The following is a 19,806-nucleotide window of genomic DNA, read 5'->3' as shown; positions in this document are numbered from 1 at the left end:
CGATAAAAACTACTACAGTATTACATTCAATAAAAAAAAAAATTAAATAGAATACAAAATCTAATGACTTCCAATTAAAAATCATTAACTTTGTTTGTAGTACATTATTTCTAATATAAACGGTTAAGTATAGTTTTGATGATGATGATTAGTTCCTTGTTGCAGATAGAGGAGACTGTCGGTATCAATATAACAATGGTGGGGGTTGACCGATGTTTGTCAGAGACTCAATGCCCTGACTCCTGCACAAACACTCTTAGTGTGAGTCACGAGCCTTCTCTAGTCAATGCCAACCGTACAGCATTGGTAGGAGTTCAGGTAGGTCAGAGGTGAAGTTGGGTTTCATACCAATAATAGTTTATCTAAATTGGTATTCATGGAAGGATTGTACGCAACAGTTGAAAGACAATCATAGGGTTATTCGTATCGGACTAAACTTTAATGCGCTCGGGGGCGCGAGCTGGTCTAGTGGCTGAGCGTGAGGCTTCGAAGCGCAATGTCCCGCGTTAAAATACCGCCAATCACAAATAGATTGTACTTATATGATAATGCCACAAGTATCTAGGACTAGCCTGAAGTAATGTTTGATACAGTTTTTGGCTAGAACATAGAACCTAGCGTCCTAGGGTTTGAAGGTGGGAAATAAACAAAATAATATGCACTGAAATAGGCCAGATTGTATGAGTAACATCTACATACCATAACAAATCTGTACAAATTTTCTTCATGCATCCACCATAGGATAACCTTAATAAAAAAAATACCGACTATGTTTATGAAATATTTTGTTATACTTTAATGTTTACTCATATTCAATTTCATCACCTTTCAAACTATAATCCGGCAATATTAGCTGTATTTTTATCGACCTAGAACAATTTCTCGAATTTTTCTTACATATATTGAAGAAATACAAATTTTGTTTTACTTATGATATAGGTGACAACAGTTCCGAGATGTACTTGTGGAGCAAGGGACTACACGGTGCCTGTCAGCTGCAAGAACAAACCTTGTCTGAATGGAGGGAAATGCTCCCAGCTGAAAACAACTGTTAGGTATGACGACTCAATACATGACTATTATTATTGAATATCTAATGCATGGTAACCATAATGAAAATACTTGTAAGCCTAGCGTATAATCCATCGTAAACAAAACTACGTGAAGAAGAACTTTCTTTGAACATTTATATGAAATATTTATTATTACGAACTTGTTTACTATAGTTATATCCAAGAAACAAGCTTCAATATGATTGCTTTTGATTTAAATAATACCTAGTTAAATATTCTGCTTATTTTTCTTGTCATGGGTTTAATTTGAAAAACAAACCGTCAAAGTTCCAAGATGGATAAGGATTTGTCTCTTTAATCAACAAGTTTGGTGGTAACTCGGCGAGTTTGGCTTCCGCGAGTTCTCAACAAACTTTTGTTGGTTTCTCTTGCTTTTACTCATTATATTTATAGTATATTTATGTGTAAAATGTATTTTTTTTGATAGGGCCTACGTATATTTGTATATTTTGACGCGTTTTAGGGTAAGTGCTTGCAAAATAAGTATCATCACTGATCTTTGGTTGTAGGTTTTGCCATTATTAATATTTTTTACACCCAGCTGCTCCTGTCCGTTGGGCTACACGGGCCCACGCTGTCAGCAGACGACGCGCAGTTTTCGCGGGGATGGCTGGGCGTGGTATCCCTCTCTGCAGTCTTGCCACGAGTCACATCTCTCTGTAGAGTTTATCACTGACCATGAAAACGGTCTCATCCTGTACGATGGTCCTGTCACCCCTCCTAGACCTGGACAAGACGTAGTCTCTGGTGAAGTATACTGAATCATTTGTAGAAATGTATTTTAGCTCATATTTACAGTGTAGAATAAATGTTTAAAACACATTGCAATTTTCCTTGATTGATGTAAATGTTAATGTGATGTTTATTAAATTCTCGTATAATATTTGAAATAAAAGTTATAAGGTCTGACAATAACGTTAAAATGCAATCTTTACATAATACATCAATAAATAAAAATACCAACAAAACAACACAGAAATACGTGAGGCAATGTTTAGATCATGCATATGTACCTATTTTCTTTTATGTCTTTATTAGTATTCGTATTTGTTTATCCATTATCGTCTAGTTCTATGATACTCCTTCACACAACCACCCGAAACTGGAAAATGTGTTTATTTATTAGGTTTTTGTATCGCTTTCCCTCATGTCGTAAGCGTTCCAACAACGAAATTTAATGGTGTGTTGGTAGTCAAAAGGTTTTTTGTGTTATTAATGAGATAAGTATGGTTATTTTCCATCTTGATCAATATTTTTTTCTAATTATTATGGAATATTGCCACAATAATCGCATGAATAAGCTCGCCATCACATATTATGGCATCTTTAGTGTATTTCCTTTAACCTTTGTCAAGACCAATTTGATCTACCATTACAAAGTGAAAAGTTTTATTAAATGAACAAAATGAATGGCTACACAATTTACAACCACATGATGATCCAATTTTAAGAGAGAAGGACACCTTTTCAAAGTACCTTACATGAAACGAGTGTAATGAAACGATCCTGTAATTAAAGCATGTGCTAATTGGTTTATGGGTAGACATTCCGCAAATCTTTGGACTGTCAACCCAGTAAACCAAATTAGTGTTATAGTGTTTTAACATTTTGAAGCTATAAAATCATATTTTTAAATATCAAAATTTGTATAAATAAAATAACCTTAGCATCACAAGTGCAACCACAAGTAAATTGGTGTACTACCTACAATTTACGTTTGAACATTTTATTTTTGTTTACGTAATAAGTCCAAGTAAACGTGCTAACTTACCCAACTTCAATATTACCCGCTTCAATAGTCATTATTGGTTTAACCTTAAATCAACAGGACTTAACGATTGATTAAACTTCGTCCAAATAATTCTTGTTTGGAGAGATAGCAGTTTGCTGAGACTGGCTTTTCGGTTTATTCTTCATTCAATTTGTTGACATAGTAAATTTACTCTTTGCTAAAAACCTTTATTATGCTATTTTCATAAACACTGATAAAAAAAGTCAAATAAGGAATTTTAAAACAAGGTTTATTATTCACTATATGTGTAACAAGTTGACCTTTTATGGTTTTAATTGTTTGTAAATTATTACTTATATTTTAGCTACGTAGTGTTTTATATCAGTTTTGTATTAGGTAGAAGTGGCTAGTCCCTTTTATAATGCAACCGGGACCAAGAAAAATGGGAAAAAGCAACTTGTTGTTCATCTAGCATCATACAAATCAGCAATCGTTGTTTCCTGTTATGGAGAAATTTTAACGGTAATTAAATAAACAACTTTTTTCCGTGTAAAAAGAAAGAATTTATACAGCAGGTATTTTAAGGCTTATGTTTAAACAAGTTGGTGGTTATAACAGATACCGAAACATCGATTACATGCTAAACAATATTTTTAAAGGTTCACAAAGTATCCCATCTATTGAGTATATATTAACGAGTTTTTCATAGTTTTTGGCGAGTGTGGGGAGAGCAATAGACTTACGTTTGTTCTTGGCTAGAGAATAAACTAAGTGGACCAGAGATACCCTTGTCGTAGAATTACCACGTAGTAATCAGTCAAGAGCCATTGATTAGAAATCCGTCACTCTAACCAATACACTAACCACACTGATTTACAATCTTAATCAGTCATGATAAGAAAACCCTAATGCTAGATTGTGCTTCAATGATTTGTAGGATTTATTTTCTGATTTGATTAAAAACTGTCCTCTTATCGAGTTATCATGATGTTGTAATAATATTAAACATTATTTTTGTAGACTTTATATCACTGGAAATAGCAAGAGGGCAGCCAAGACTCTTAGTAGATTTTGGATCAGGCACTCTTGAGCTAAAAGTTAAAACACGAGCGAGTTTAGCAGATGGACGATGGCACCGTCTGGACGTTTTTTGGGATAAAGAGGTAATAATTATAGAAAGCGTGAATATATTTATTTACTTTTCATTAGCATCTACTAGATTGTAACTAAGAATATGTACTCTTAATTGCTTAAATTTCTTGAGCCATCTATCATACGAGTAACTAAATAGGTGTACCTTAAATCAATGCATTTAATAGGTGTCTGGAAGGAATGATTTTGTTTAGGCGTTTTTGTTAAAAGCATTAATAAACAAATGTATATTTTCAATAATATCGCATCACAGTTACTTCACAACTTACTGAACAAACATGTAAATATTAAAATTCAATGTATTTCATGTTCGCAATGAAAATAAAACTCGCATTAAAAAAGTAAATTCTCTTACAACCCACTGTAAGAGTATGAAGTGATTTTCAAGGGGTGGAGTGTTAGAAGGAAGTTTGTTTTTGGAACTTTTCGTAGTTTCCAGCAAGAAACGACATCTGGATATGGTAATGTCCTTCCCTTATTTCTTTTGTTCAAGTGTTGGGGAAAAATAATATTTGACTAAGTTAATTTTAATGATTATAATAAGCTGAAGCGATATGTTTACCAAATTGGCTGTCTTTTTTCATTGTAGTGTATAACAAGTCAACTTAGTTTTTCGATCTAAACAGATAATTATTCATTTACTGTTTTAAAAAGTGTCTAAGTCATTCCAAATTAACATTTTTAAACGTATCTATGATAAATAAAGTGTCTGATACAGTCTACATAAACTCAGCTACAGTCTTTTTATTACATCCATAAATTTACATTTATGTCTTCTCCAGTTCGTACGCATTATGGTGGATCTATGCAAGACAGCTGATATAACAGAAACAGAAAACGACACCAGAATAGACATCGACGACACTAGCTGTCAGTCCAACGGAACTTTGCCGCCATTTCACGAACACCTCAACGTTAATTATCCATTGCAGGTTAGTTAGACAACACAATACCTTTTCAAAATCAAAAATAAAGTATTAAAAGTAACACTGTTCGTTGATATATAGTTTTTTTTTTCTCATATAATGTATACTTTTGCAAAATGCTCAAGAGGATTTTAAATGGTTAGCTCCATAATCTCAAAAGTGTACTTGATATACCGTTCAATTTGTTAAAGTCGAGCTCATAAAGCTCTCAATTATAGTATTTTCAGGGCGAACCTTTACAATCGGTATATTCATATTTAGTATTTACTATGTAGTGTTTCCGTATTGTGATATACTATTCAGTTTGTCTCTTTAGGTTGGTGGGCGCCATACCCTGGGTGTAGACCCCGTCACCTACCATTGGCACCACGCTCCCTTAGCCACGGGCTTCCATGGCTGTATCAAAAACTTGGTATTTAATACTCAGGTATGATATAACGTCAACTATTCACCATTCGAACAAAGTTTTTACATAACCATAACGGTTTTTTTTTTAACTGACTATCGTCACTGTAAAACTCTAGAAAACATGTCTCTACTCGCAATCATAAGGGTAATTTTAAATTATTTTAGAATTTCAGGTATTTAAGAGAGTATTTTACGTTAAGTACAATTTATGTATAGATTTATATCATAGTTTTGCAGTGTTAGGGTATTTAAACTTAGCTAATAAAAACCCCTGATAATTATAATGGTAGTTTACTTTTAACTAAATGTTTGTTTTTAAACACATAACACGTGTCAATAGTGTTTTGTTTCAGTGTCGCATAAAATTCTAAGGTCTAATCGTAGGTTCCTCCTTATAGAAGGTATTCATGTTATCTTCGGCTTCTAGATGTACGACCTAGCTCAGCCAGGGTATTCCAAGAACAGTGTTGGAGGCTGTCCTCAAGTGGAAGACTCATGTGTCAGGCAGGACCCTACGCTGCGGTGTTGGGACAGAGGTCAATGTACAGGCAGTCTTTCAGGTATTGAATAAAACAGTTTATTAGACATGACGTAAGGAAACTACATATGGCAAGGTGATTGTCCCAAATCCCAAAGCCCATGCAATTCTAAAAGACTTCAAAATAATAATAGCTAAGTAAAATCTGTGATTGAGACCACCCTAAACCATAGTTTATCGTAGGACCTCAAGTAAAGTCATTTAATTCAGACATATTTTTCAGTATTCTATATATACTTATAATACAAATTAGATTACTTTTGGCTATCAAATTGTCTATGACACTATATGCCAGGAGGAATTTGTGTCAAATATTGATCGTGAAGAGCAAATATATCATATATTGCCTCTCAAAAACTATTAAATAACAGCAATTATTTCGATATTTATTTTTTTGCAGTGAACAGGAGATATTTCATCTATGGGACTATTTAAACATGTATTCCATTATAGTGTGATTGTTTTAGGAGGAGACGCCAAGTGTGAATGTCTCCCAGGCTACAGTGGTAGAGTTTGTACCCACTCTACAACCCCCACCACCTTCCTCCCCCAGAGTTACGTCAAGTTTGCCCTCTCCTTCGACCCCGACCACTTCCACACCGAGATACAGCTGAGGTTTCGTTCCAGAGAGAGTTCTGGGGAACTCTTTCGAGTCAGTGATCAACACGCCCGAGTCTACGCTATTTTGGAGGTTAGTAAGGCTACAACTAATTTTTCTGTATTTTTATTTTGTCGCAAATTTCCTCTCTTAAAAGCTTCTTTTTTCTTTATTTAATTATCAATACGCAATAACATTAGTTGTATAAATATACATATTTACTAATAACTTTATGTTTTTAACCCAGTTTGACTAAAAATAAAGTTAAGGTGGATTTTTAAATTTTAAAGGGTATTTTTGTTCTTAGTTGGCAAACAATAGACTGCAGTTTCGCTATAACCTCAACAAGTTGACAGTCGAAGAAAAATGTCTACAGCTGTATTGGGTCGAGGTTACTGACGGTCAGTGGCACGTCGTCACTGTGAGTATTATTTGTCTAAAAACCTGGTTCATTGTGAATTAATAATTGTATAAACTGATTAAGAGGTTGATTTTATTTAGATATTATTCATGTAAACATAGTTTGAGTTGTTTGCTGTTACCAAGGCCTATATATACATTATTCAAAAACATGCTATTTTCATATTACAGTAATATTTATTATTATTTTTGAGATATATAAAACATACTACCTATTTATTAGCGGCTGTAATGGAGAAACTACTTTTAATTAACTTTTATAAATATATTCTTGGTAAAGATGTTTATGAGTAAGATTTCAAAAAAGTTCATCGCATTTGTAATATTTATTTAAAGCTATTATTCACTGGTTGGAAATCTCAAAATTTTTCCCTCTTTTACTTTTTTTATACGAACGAGTTAAAAAGTTACATAGGAAGATTAGTATTATTACTTCCAAAACCTAGAACTACGTATACAACTAACAATTACCATTTTGTCGTCAAGTTGGTAATATGAAATATTTTCTTGGGAATACGCATTATCCTTCCAATAATGACACTATTACATTTAAATAAACTTGAAGTATACTCAAATATGTTGTGTTGCACAGAAGAAATAGAGTAATAATATAATTTTCTTCCTGTTGTGAAAATTTTCATAACACGAATTTTGCCTTATACTCTACGTACTCTATGATTAATACATGTTTATCAGGCGGTGAGGTGGGGGAGTATGGCGGAGTTGAGACTAGATGGAGGGGAGGGCAGACGACACAACGAGACGTTTGTTTTGGCGGGACCGCAGTGGCTCCTAGTTGACAAACAGGAGGGAGTATACGCAGGAGGAAAAGCGGAGCACACAGGAGTCAGAACATTTGAAGTGCTAGCTGACTTTCACACAGGTAAGTTAAGTTGGTCATATTGTTGTATTCATCCCAGTTTCAAGAACTTGAATTACATTGAATTTACCTTAGTTGTTGTTACCTGATGCCTGAGTTCTTCTAAGTAAACCTCTTAACTAAAGTAGATCTCATAAAAGTTGGTCATGTTCTCATTGACAATGAAGTAAAATATTTGGGCATCCACCTCGACAGAAAACTTACCTGGCGAAGCCATATTTGGAACAAACGGCAACATCTAAATTCAAAGTTCCGACAAATGGCCTGGCTCATAAATAAAAATTCAAAACTGTCAATAGAAAATAAATTATTGCTTTACAAGGTTGTCCTCAAACCAATTTGGACATATGGCATTTCTTTGTGGGGAACAGCTTTAAAATCAAACTTGGATATATTACAAAGATTTCAGTCGATATTACTAAGAACCATCCTGAAAGCCCCTTTGTATGTATCCAACGTCACCATTCACAATGATTGCAAAATCCCATTTGTTACTGAAGAAGTTACGAGCTGCAGTAAAAAATGCATCTCTAAGCTTGAGTATCACCCGAACCATTTGGCACTCAACCTCCTAGACAACAGTCAACATGTCTACAGACTAAAAAGAGAAAATGTTTTAGACCTTCCGACTCAATTTGTACAGCAGCTCTAATTTTTTTATTTTTATTTATTTTTTTTTTTTTGCTAAATCTGTTTAGCTGCTAACGCATGCATTCCAATTTTTATTTTATTGTTAAAAATGCCATCATATTGACTTATTGTTTAATGCAAAACAGATTGTAAATAAAACTATGTAAAAAAAATCTCATAGAATTTTTAAAATCTTTACTAATATAGAACGGATCTGTTCGTGTTCATGCATTTAGCTTAAGTACCCAAAGGAATTGGGTTATTTGCAGGTAGGTTGCATTTGTTGTTCATGAGATAGGAAATATCATGTTACTAGCATAATTTGTCTCAGTTATTACAAAATTAATTAGTAAAATATTCTAAAATTAGTATTCATTTAATACCACATGATTTTTATTTGTTAAAGCTGTTTGTAGAATCATCAGAAGAATCTTACATCCTATGTGAAATTAAATTTGACGTGACAAAGTTCATTGTAATTCTATCGACATTTTTAAAAATAAACACAAAAGCAAATGCATTATCAATGTTTTTTATGTAATTATATGAGACAATTATTAACTCTCCAGATAATTATCGTGGAAAAATCTTTTTAAAACCATATATTACGAACCCCATATGTTTTAAAATATTTACCATGCACCTTCAAAATATACTGCCAATGTAAATCTCAATAAAATTAGTCATACCACCCTCTCTCTTTTTTTTGTCTGTCTACAGTATATTTTCTGTTAAATAATCACTTTTGAATTACGTATCATAACCCATGTGGTAAGTGAATGTATACTTCCAGGCTGCATCGACGACATAAGACTGAACGGGTTCTACCTGCCCCTGCCACCCTCGGTGAACGGGACCCAGTGGGGCCAAGCCACCATGGCTCGCCACCTCGGCCGTGACTGTCCTTCCAGCAACTCGTGTGCCAGCGCCACCTGCCAAGAGCCGTTCTCATGTGTCGACCTCTGGAACGACTACGAATGCTCGTTAGTATTTGATGTACACTTACGAGTTTTCTTACACTATTATTTAAAATAAGTTACGATTGAAAATATAAATTTTCCACGTGTGCTTTTTGTTATTGTAAACTAGAAGGTTTATAGATTGTGTTTTATAGTTATACAGGAATTGTTCAAATGATGAGGACGCAGTAGGTGTTATTGACGATGTTCCATAAGAAAGTGTAATGATAAAAATGTATGCATTTTATTACTCAAACTTAATAATCCGTTGATTTCTAGTCTGTGAAATGAGAACAACTGTATGTACAATGTTGTGCCAAAACGTAGGAACATAAGTAGAGTCGGTCCTTGATTCTTTTAATTACTGCATACATAGTGATTATGATATGTATAATCAACATATTTAGACGCTGTTAATAACGAAAGAAGTATCATTGCGAATATTTATGTTATGTTAAATAATATAAAACGATAAACAAACGATTGTAACGATGGTTGGAATAAGAGTAAAACATGCAGGACTTAATAAGAGCCTATCCATATTATTAATCAAAACCCCTTCATTACTGAAACGATTTTTGCTTATCGCATTTTAATCCTACTGTTTTAAGGAACATGAAGTTACTTTGAATTGTTAGGTGATTTCACAGATTGTATTACCGTTTTAGTATCCATTAATAAGCTCATTGTTTTAACATTTGTTGACAGTTGCGGAGAAGGTCGCAGCATCTCGACTGACGGCAAGTCGTGTGTGGACCGCAACGAGTGTCTGGAGTCCCCTTGTCAGAACGGCGGAGTGTGTGTCAACCAAGAGCCGAGGTCTCGCTACCGCTGCGTGTGTCTGGACGGGTTCTGGGGAGACCATTGTGAGATGGTACAGGAGCCGCAGACTATGAAGTTAGGGCTGGGAGCTCTCGTCACCATCCTGGGCTGTCTGCTTATAATACTGGGTAAGTCAATAGGAGCAATCCTGAGTTCGTTAGTTATTTGAGTGTTATGTACAGTTTTCTTACACCCACCAATTAATTTAGGATGAAAGATATTAAGTTCATTTATTAGATTAAAAGAAGTCGGAGCCCGAAAGGTGGAAGTGCCCACCTTTGTATCTTAAAGGTTCTGGTTCATTATATACCCTAAAGATTGTTCATATATTTTTGCTTATACACGTATTGTTAGATGCGTTTTGGATTTACTTTTTTTTATTTTTTACTTTTTTTAGAATGGTTGAAGTAGGATAGAATGTGACAATAATAATGTTTGTGACTCTTAATTAAATGTGTTTTACTCAAAAAACTAAGTAAAATATTTGGCATTTCCTGAAAGAAGAGAAACCCAACTAATCTCCACAATGCCATAATTTAATAAACATTAAAATACAGAGATTATAGAAATATACTCAAACTACAATAGATTAACTTTATTTTTCGTATAATTACTGTTCCAGTGATCGTTCTGGCCCTGGTGATGTACAACAGACGACGAGACGAGCCTGTCAAGAAGCCACGACCTGAGGATGACATCAGGGAGAACATCATCAGCTACAATGATGAGGGTGGGGGAGAGGATGATATGACGGCGTTCAACCGAAGCACAATGAAGATGGACATACACTGCAACGAGAAACAGACTATAACGAGTGAGTGTTGTGTTAAAAAATATGTAGAAGTAACCATAATTAACAATCGTTGACATTGGAACTTAAATGGGAGCCAAGGCACACACACTACGGTGGCGGGCAACCAACTATGGTACCATAGCAGGGAAAACTATGATGACGAATGTTACCTTTTAATGTATCTTTTCAGGTGTCTCTATGGTATAAAATATGTATTACCTATTCGCCATTATGTTAGGGGTAATATTATTAACATAATTACTGCATTCATCACAGTAAAATAAGCTTTTGTAATGTTTTCTAATATTACTTTCAAGAAAATAAATAAATTTGTATTCCTCTTATTCTAATAACCATAATAGTTTTAAGTATTCTAAAGGCTTAACATCAATAAACCTTGAATTATCACAAGACAGTCCCATCCTACACAATATTTTGCATTGGTTATCATCTACTTTACTTTAATATTTGTATGCCCTCTTTCATCTGCTGTAATGTTTAATTCTTCTAATGATATTTTGGCATGTACGTTTTTGGCTAAACAGTTTTGTATTCTTCTCTCACCTTATATTATTGATCTTCTTTACAACTCTTGTTCGAAGAATCTTAAAGGATGTGAATAGTTAAAGTAAATTTCCTTTATTTGTCAATTCTTTTAATTATATACTACATCACTTATTATTTAAGTTTTATTTTATAAATCAGAATATTCATGTTTCAGTGGTTGAACTTCCCCCACTAGAGGCAGTAAAACAGTTCGAAGCAGAACACACTCTTTTGGCTTTTGATGACTTCAGAACATTCACTGAAGAAGGCTCTGGGAGTCTGGCTAGTTCTCTCTCTTCTCTTGCAACTGGTAGGTTTCTTAGCTGTAATTTTTACAATCAGATAATGAAGGCAACATAAATAAAAATATTTACTGTTAAATGTTGATAACATATTATGATGAATTGTTAGTATGTGCTCTAAAAGGTACTTCTCATGTATAAGAGTGTGTTGAAAAAAACTAGGAGTATTTATTAGGAGCTGTTAATTTCTGCTAACGGCCAAATGAATTATGTAAAAAGTCATATTTATGCGTTCAGCCACTAAATTATAAGACTCTTACTGGTTTATGTATACATATATTTGTTATTATTAAATATTCTGATTGGCTATACAACACAATATTGATAAGCTGTTTTGTTTCAGAAACGGAGTTTAAACAACGAGAGTGCAACTTGTCTGAACAACAAGCTCTAAAGTTTCATAGAATAGCTGAAATATATCTGAAAAGAGATAAAGCTTCCTAGCTAGACTTTACTGTGCACGTGTGAAGTGTAAAACAAACAACGAGTTGTAAAATTTAGAAATATTATAATTTTTAAAATTATGGAAAAAGAGTCGTAAACGAAAATGGTGCACATTGACAACGTGTATTTGTTTAACCTAACAAATTGGCTCCTGCAAATGTAAATAATTATGTTTACTTATAATTACCGACTGTATTGGATTAAAATTTGAATATAATGTACCTGTAAACGACGTAGTTTCGTTGCAGTAAGGTTGTAGTTTGCCAGTTACGTGATATTATTTGCATTATAATACTCATTTTATTTTAACACAGATTGTGCTTGGTAACAAATAAATTCACTTGATTGAAACAAGTTTACTAATATAGTTTTTTTGTAAAATAGGCTATTCATTTTAACACTCTGTAAATTACAGCTTACACACGAAGTAATAACTCTTTAGAAATACAGAGTGTTTTGAATTGTCTTCTTTTTACATACGGATGAAGTGACATACTCCAAAACGTATCATATAAGAATAAATATTTATACCAGCACTGTTTTCTACGATTTGGTACTTTCCATTAATTTCTTGTCTAAAGTTCTCAACTTATGTTTAATGTAAATATGTATATATGGACAAGACTTTTTTACAATGGAACACGTTCGATGTGCCTTTCCATAATCGTTTTAGTTTTGTGGATGTTTCTAATTTTGTAATTATAATTTTAAACATTAAAAGAAATTACTTCTATGTATTAAATTGTAAATTATTCTCATGCATGAGAAATGTAAATGATAATGTGTAAGGTTTTTTTACAATAAAGTTCTAAAAATAAAAACTCCTCGTAAAATTGGAGCTTAGCATAAAAATTAACTCTGAAATATTTATCGAGATATACCGTGTGAATCCATGCAAACGTAACATACGTAATAGACATCCAACCAACTCGATGTTAATACATTGCTCAAAGCATAGAGTCCTATTCCACCTAACTTACATTTCAAATGCAAACATGTTTTGTTTCTATTTAAGAGTGACCAAGTCACTAATGTTTCGAAATAACTGTGATACTTGTAATATATCGTAGGATTTTGTTTATGATTAGATAGTTTATATTGATTCGTAATGGTTTTGTTATTATCGAATAAAATATTTTTCCAGCAACTTGTTTTAAGACTTTTCTTCAAATATCTTTCTTCTAACGTGTCTCACACTCTATAAAAGTGTTGCGATATTACTTGTTTTATCTCATAATAATTATTTGGAAACCCGTTCTAATGGACCTATTTATTAATTCATAATTGATTCAAATAGACTCAAGATGGGAACATTAATCAATAGTACCAAGATTAAATGCAATATTTTTTTTTTAATAAGGTTAAATTCCTCTGAATACATAATAATAAACAACAAAGCATGTAACAGTTGTATACAAATTGCACTTTAAATAACTAAGTAACTTCACAAGTTCCTGAAACATGACTTAAAAATAGTAAAAAGGTGTCGAATACAAGAGAGAAATATATATTGGCATCTATTGGTCTTAGATTCATTTAACGAAAGAATTATTTAATTTGACCATCGTTTTACAATCATAAGATCATGCATGGCCATATCTCGTACCTCGGGCCAAGTTGTTCTCTAAATAAAAATTATCGTACCGTCAGCAATAGAGAACGTTTACCAAAAATGTTTTATTTAGAGATGTTATTTATATATAATAAGATTAAAATTCTAGAATTGAATCTTGGACCACCCCGTAGTCTACAGGCATTCTACTGCTATTCACACCACATATAGCAACATAATGTGTTTTATTTGAAAGAATTAATAATGCTTTGTAAGTAAATGTAGTAGCAATGGACTTTGTTGCAGGTTAATGTCAACGTATAATACTAACCAGTAATAAATCGTCGTGCGTACCTTATAACCTAGTCGTATCTTTTAATCAATCCTAATACAGTCTCAGGCAACAAGTTCCAAATATTATCGCGTTTCATTTTCATAAGCTTTGTCTTGTAATACTTAAAATGTTGGAAATGGAAATACAGTATAGTGTTTAGCAGCTCGTCGCCTGAGACTAAAATAGGATTTAGGATAACAGGATTAAGGTGCCTAAACCTATTTATTACTGTCATAAATAAAAACTGATTGCAATAATGATGAATTTGATACTAACTGAAAGTCTTGGATTTAATTTTAAGATGGTTGAGACATTATGTTTTATAGTAAAATAATATTTTTTACAACAACTCAAGTGGGCTTAGTTATAATAAAAAGCCAAATATTTTTCCGTGACACAGTTAGTCTACTTAAGTTAGTGTTAATATTACAAAGTAAACCATGATTAAATTATTTCATAATTAATATTTATTCCGTTTAAAAAATTTTAATATTTTTGCAGGTTATTTTTTTGAATAGGTTAAAACAAAATTCACTTTTTAAAGATATGTTATACATAATTTACTTATAGCACGTAATGAACCGTAATAAAAATGGAAGAAATACTTCCATTTATAAAGTAGCAAAAGGAAACTGTCTTGTTCAAATATTAATTGTCTAACTAACTGAGTTTTCTGAAGAAGGAATCAACGAAACTGTTTTATCTTTCCTACAGAAACTTCGAATTATTATTTTCTGCCTCGTCAATTTTCACGAAAAGTGCTAACAACCTTGTTTGGCTATATCTTAAAAAGCTCTTATATATATTTGTAATTTACAACAACAATAAGTAAAAAATGATTTGGTTGAAGATATTTTAATTAGCCTACTGTCATCACATCTGACTTATGTTTAGGCTAGTTTTAACAATGAGGAAGGTGGCTATTCGCTGACCAATTATTTATTTTATTTAATTCTATCTATGGCCAGTCTTCATCCTATGCTCAGCAAGATTCAAACAGTTGGGTCTGGTTTAAATAAATATCCTGGTCTACTGTTAGTGGATCAGTAAAATCATAACTCCGAAAGCTTCTTTCTACGCAAGAGAACAGTTGTGGCCAGGAGAGGAGGACTTCATTTTAGAGAGGTAAATATAGAAAGGTAGGATGCATGCATATGTATATTGCATATGTTTTCATTAGCACGATAGATCAGGCAAAAATAGTTATATTTTGATGACATTTGGTAGAAGCCTGTGAAACTGTGTTTATTCAAACAAGTTCACGAACCAGCTTGCACACATCAACATTGTTGGAACCGGTTGGAAACCCTAAACTCTACAAACATCCGTTCCCATAGTCCGATCAAGCTGGTAAGTAAGACTGCAAATAAGTCAGGCAAAAATTGGGTTTACTGTTTTTTATCCTAATACTATAACATTTCGCAATTCTTTCCTAACCATCTTCTTCGGTTTATCACAACAATTATTTCAGAACACTGAAGCATTATTATGCGCTTAATAACTAAGAACAAAACTAAAAAACTTGTAAATTTAAAATTCTTATGTTATTGTTACGGGTCCTTAATAAACTGTTGTAGTTAGTTTGCTTATGAACATATTTCAATCAAATTATTAAATCATTGTATGTATTAATATAACATGACAATTTGACGATTTGTAAAAACACTTTATTACTTTCCTTGTACCGGACAATATACACAATCCAATGTTATTAAAAAATAAAAAAAATAAAAAACTAATGAAAATTCACTTAGTCTGCAAGTTAGCTGAGGCCAGGGAATTTATAAGTTACCTTTTTTTAAAGAGTGAATTCAAACGACAATAATCACAAAACTAAATAAATACATATGAGGTAAAGGTAGTATCAGAGAAATAATAACTTTAGGTCAAAGTTATTGGAATATGCTGTATTATCAAGTTTTGTATGATGTTATGATGTTACGATGAATAAATGCTTAGAAAGTATAACGATGAAATATATACCATTATGTATAAAACATGTAACAAATAACCCCGCAGACTTCACTAATCGAATTTAATTTTATTCTTTTACGTGACATTGATTTATTTCAATCTAATTTTGAACGATTGGTTTGAAAACTATGTTTGAATAATAAATATGGTATCTAGTGATGTATTACTGACGACTAACTTGTATTTCCGGTTTTGCATCAAACTACTACCATGAGTTTTTATTGTTTCTATAATATATTATATTGCTGCAGTATATGAGATAGTGGATAAACTGTCCCTGATGTTATTGCTACAACATTGCTGCTTTTCGTTTCATAAACACCATCAATCTTCTTCACCCTTGTGACAAAGCTGACAGCTGATATTTACTTTGGAGGTTTAAAGTTTTAAAAGCCCATAAATACTCTATGCCCAGAGTCTAAATAGGCTGGTCTTATGTGCATAGTAAAAGAAATTAGGGGTTAGATGGGATAAATTTTAATTTTATGAAAATATTTAGGTATTAGTTTTGTTTTATCATTTATATTTGAGTTGTTTTTGTGGTAGTATTTTTGTTACTACCGTACCTTTTAGCGAATTTCCCATATAGGGAATAAGCTATTACCGTAGTACGCATGGTAAGACCTGGACGCGGGACCGATTTTTTTTTCGTTTTGAGGTCCCTAGAGGCCAAAAACACCATCCGTTCAAATTCATATATATATATATTATTAAAATGTAATGTACAATGTGTCCGTCAGCACGATAACTCGAGCAAAAATGATCCGATTTTAATGAAATTTGGTACAAACGTGAAAACGTACGTTTATTCGAACGAGTTCGCAAACCAGCATGATCGGACCATTGGAACGGGGGTTTACGGGGGGTTTTATGGGGTAAAAATAGGTTTTTCCCATTTTTGACCCAAAAAACATAAAATTTAGCAATTTCTTTTCAAACCTTATTGTAGAGCTTAAAAAAACAAATAATTTAGTATATTGAAGCGTTATTATGCGCCTAATGGTTACGGAGAAAATTCCAAAAAATTGTAAATTTAAAATTCCCATGTTATTCTTATGGAGAATAAGTAAACTGTTGTAGTTTGCTTGTTTGTGAACATATTTTGATCAAATTTGGAAAATGTTTTTATTTCTTACTAACTATTCAGATTTTACAAAAAAAAAACAGTTTTACCCTCCCTGATGCAGCAAACCTAAGTACTTGTTAAACTAATTCTATTTAAATCAAGAATAAATGTTATACTTTTAAGTAGACATTTCAGTGTAAATCCAATGAGTCAAATGGAAATTCGCTTAGTCTGCAGGTTTGCTGCGGCGGGGTATTATTTGGTTAAAGTAGTACTTTGGGTACTGGTTATAATAAAAATAGTGTTTTAGGATTTGAGTTTCAGTAAGACAAGAATTATTTATTATGGATTTTATTTATTTTAATTAATATCCCTAACAAAAATGTTTTTGCAACCTAATCCATAGTAAATAAGACAAATCAATGCATGTACAAAAAAGGATTAGATATATTCTATTGCACATGATATCTAAGGAATAAAAGTTAATAAAAATTAAATTAAATATTAAAAACATATATGAACAATTGGCATCCGTAAGGTATGTATTCTCATATTTTTTGTATATAAATTAATGATATATTAAGTTGTATACTGTTTTACCATCATGGAATTTTAATTACCTATTCCGGTTATCAACAGATCAAACTTCCGTGAGATGTTGTCAGAGTTTATCTACCAAGGGGAAAGTTAGCTGTTCCATTCCATTTAGTGACAAATATCACAGTATGCATATTTGTTCCAAATCTCACATCAAACTTATTATAAACTGCTACATAAAATTTGGTTTTGTAAATGGTTTTTCTAATAAATTAGGCTGGTAAAACTGAGTATATTTTTATTCATTTATCATTCATAGCTAAGATTTGACTAGATAGTTGTTTGATTTATTGCAGTTCTTGGGGGAAATCATCTACATCAATCTTATTAGTAATTTGTTTACTAACCAGCAATTATTATGTGGGTTGTATATGCAAAATATCATTTGGTTAATTTTTTCTCGTTTTGGATATTCAATTACTGTTCGTAAAGAAAATTTCAATATAGACAAACAAAGTTAATTGTAACGTTTTGTAAATGTTTCCAAATACTAACAAATTGTTTAACAGTATTGTTCTTAGATAATCTAGCCTTAGTATTTAATGACAGTAAACATAAAACTTAATTTTAAAATTGTTCATAGCTTAAATGTATAAATTATTCACCATTGAACTGTAGGAGAATTATTGTTTTGTTTTATAAAAATCTTTAACAATATTGTGTTATCCATTACAATGTCTAATGAATAAACTATCACTGAAGATATCATTATTACTGTTCTGATATGTGAAACTTACTCATCATTAATATTTTCACATATACGGAATGCCAAAAACTTGTAGAATTACTGAAAAATGTAATAAAAACAAACCTTGGTATTTATGTTCAAAAATGTTAGTTTTGATTATCATACTTGTGTATGTTGCTCGCACTAGTTATATTTTCACTAATATAATTGCTTTTTTATCATGTAATTGAATTACTTTACTATTACACATTTTATTAATCAATAATTCGTGTTTTTTTTATTTTTCAAGTGTTAAATTTGTTTAACTCAGTAATTAATTATATTTTAATAATAAGCATACTTTTATCGGAAAATGCAGTATTTCTTCTTAATATTTGTCTATAAACAATACAAAAAACTTTAACACAACCGAATCATGGTGTGCACATTGTTTCTGTTTAGTTAAATTCGTTATCTTGCCAAAGTTCATGTGTGCAGAGATTCCATTGTCGTATACTTAACTGCAGAACAATCAACAATACAGGATTATTATAACAATGTGTTCCGTCTGAGTTCTCTCAAATACTTGGAAGGTGGAAGGCGTCAGTATTTTATTCAATGTTATTATATATTATTATTATATGTTTATTATATATTATTCAAGGCATATGAATAATATAATATACAGTATTTTTTTTAGAAATCTTTATTGTTTTTTCCATACAACGAACAAACACAAAAATACATTTACACAAGAAAAAAAACAATAACCACCTTAGGTAAAAACCTATGTCGGTAGATTTATACACTTTCTTAAGTTCTAAAAATCAAAGAGGCGGTTTTGTCCGGTCACTCATATCACTTGGTTATAATATACACAGTGAGGGTGAGTTCTACACAGCGATCTTCTTCAGCACAGAGTAAAAGTCGATACACTTACAAACAAATATGATACAACAGAGTAAGTATTTATATTACTAATTATCTATATTATTCACTTCTATACTATACATACTAAATTCCATAAAAGTACATTTCAGCATTTTCCAAACTTAATAAATAATACCGTAGCTGCCTAGAAAAAACTGCTTCTGAGATGGTTTTGAGATTGGATGGTAGAGCATTAAACATTTTTGGTGCAAGGTATAAATACAATTTCTTGAAAGCTGTTAAATTTTGTTTTGAAACCATTGCGTTATACCTATTTCTTAATGTTATTCTCCTTCCAGACATAGTTTCAACCTAATCCCCAAACCTTTTATAAAATATTCGTAAAACTTTATACATATATAGATTACTCAAAGGAAGAATTTCTAACTTTTTAAATATGTCCCTAATACGAAAAGAATGTTTATTTGAAAGATGATGGTTGGATTAAAACATTTCCATTTGC

The 19,806-nt window shown here is 31.9% G+C and overlaps 1 protein-coding gene across 1 annotated transcript in view; it reads left to right on the top strand.

The window, feature by feature from the left end:
• Positions 1-13,300, top strand: part of LOC128999601 (neural-cadherin-like) — a 330,457-nt gene extending 317,157 nt beyond the window's left edge. The window contains exons 18-32 of the mRNA XM_054426185.1: positions 166-318; positions 940-1,055; positions 1,615-1,820; positions 3,826-3,968; positions 4,740-4,889; positions 5,200-5,310; positions 5,719-5,851; positions 6,297-6,520; positions 6,735-6,848; positions 7,544-7,730; positions 9,151-9,340; positions 10,025-10,266; positions 10,761-10,952; positions 11,653-11,787; positions 12,123-13,300. Coding sequence (XP_054282160.1) covers positions 166-318; positions 940-1,055; positions 1,615-1,820; positions 3,826-3,968; positions 4,740-4,889; positions 5,200-5,310; positions 5,719-5,851; positions 6,297-6,520; positions 6,735-6,848; positions 7,544-7,730; positions 9,151-9,340; positions 10,025-10,266; positions 10,761-10,952; positions 11,653-11,787; positions 12,123-12,223 — 2,397 coding nt within the window. The 3' untranslated portion in view covers positions 12,224-13,300. The remainder of the gene's footprint in view (positions 1-165; positions 319-939; positions 1,056-1,614; positions 1,821-3,825; positions 3,969-4,739; positions 4,890-5,199; positions 5,311-5,718; positions 5,852-6,296; positions 6,521-6,734; positions 6,849-7,543; positions 7,731-9,150; positions 9,341-10,024; positions 10,267-10,760; positions 10,953-11,652; positions 11,788-12,122) is intronic.
• The last annotated feature ends 6,506 nt before the right edge of the window (positions 13,301-19,806 follow it).

This window comes from Macrosteles quadrilineatus, unplaced genomic scaffold, assembly GCF_028750875.1.
Source record: "Macrosteles quadrilineatus isolate MER2022 unplaced genomic scaffold, UCM_ALF_1.0 Scaffold_8__2_contigs__length_117827958, whole genome shotgun sequence".
NCBI lineage: Eukaryota > Metazoa > Arthropoda > Insecta > Hemiptera > Cicadellidae > Macrosteles > Macrosteles quadrilineatus.
The sequence above is the reverse complement of the archived record's forward strand: the minus strand, read 5'-3'. Positions and strand labels throughout refer to the sequence as shown.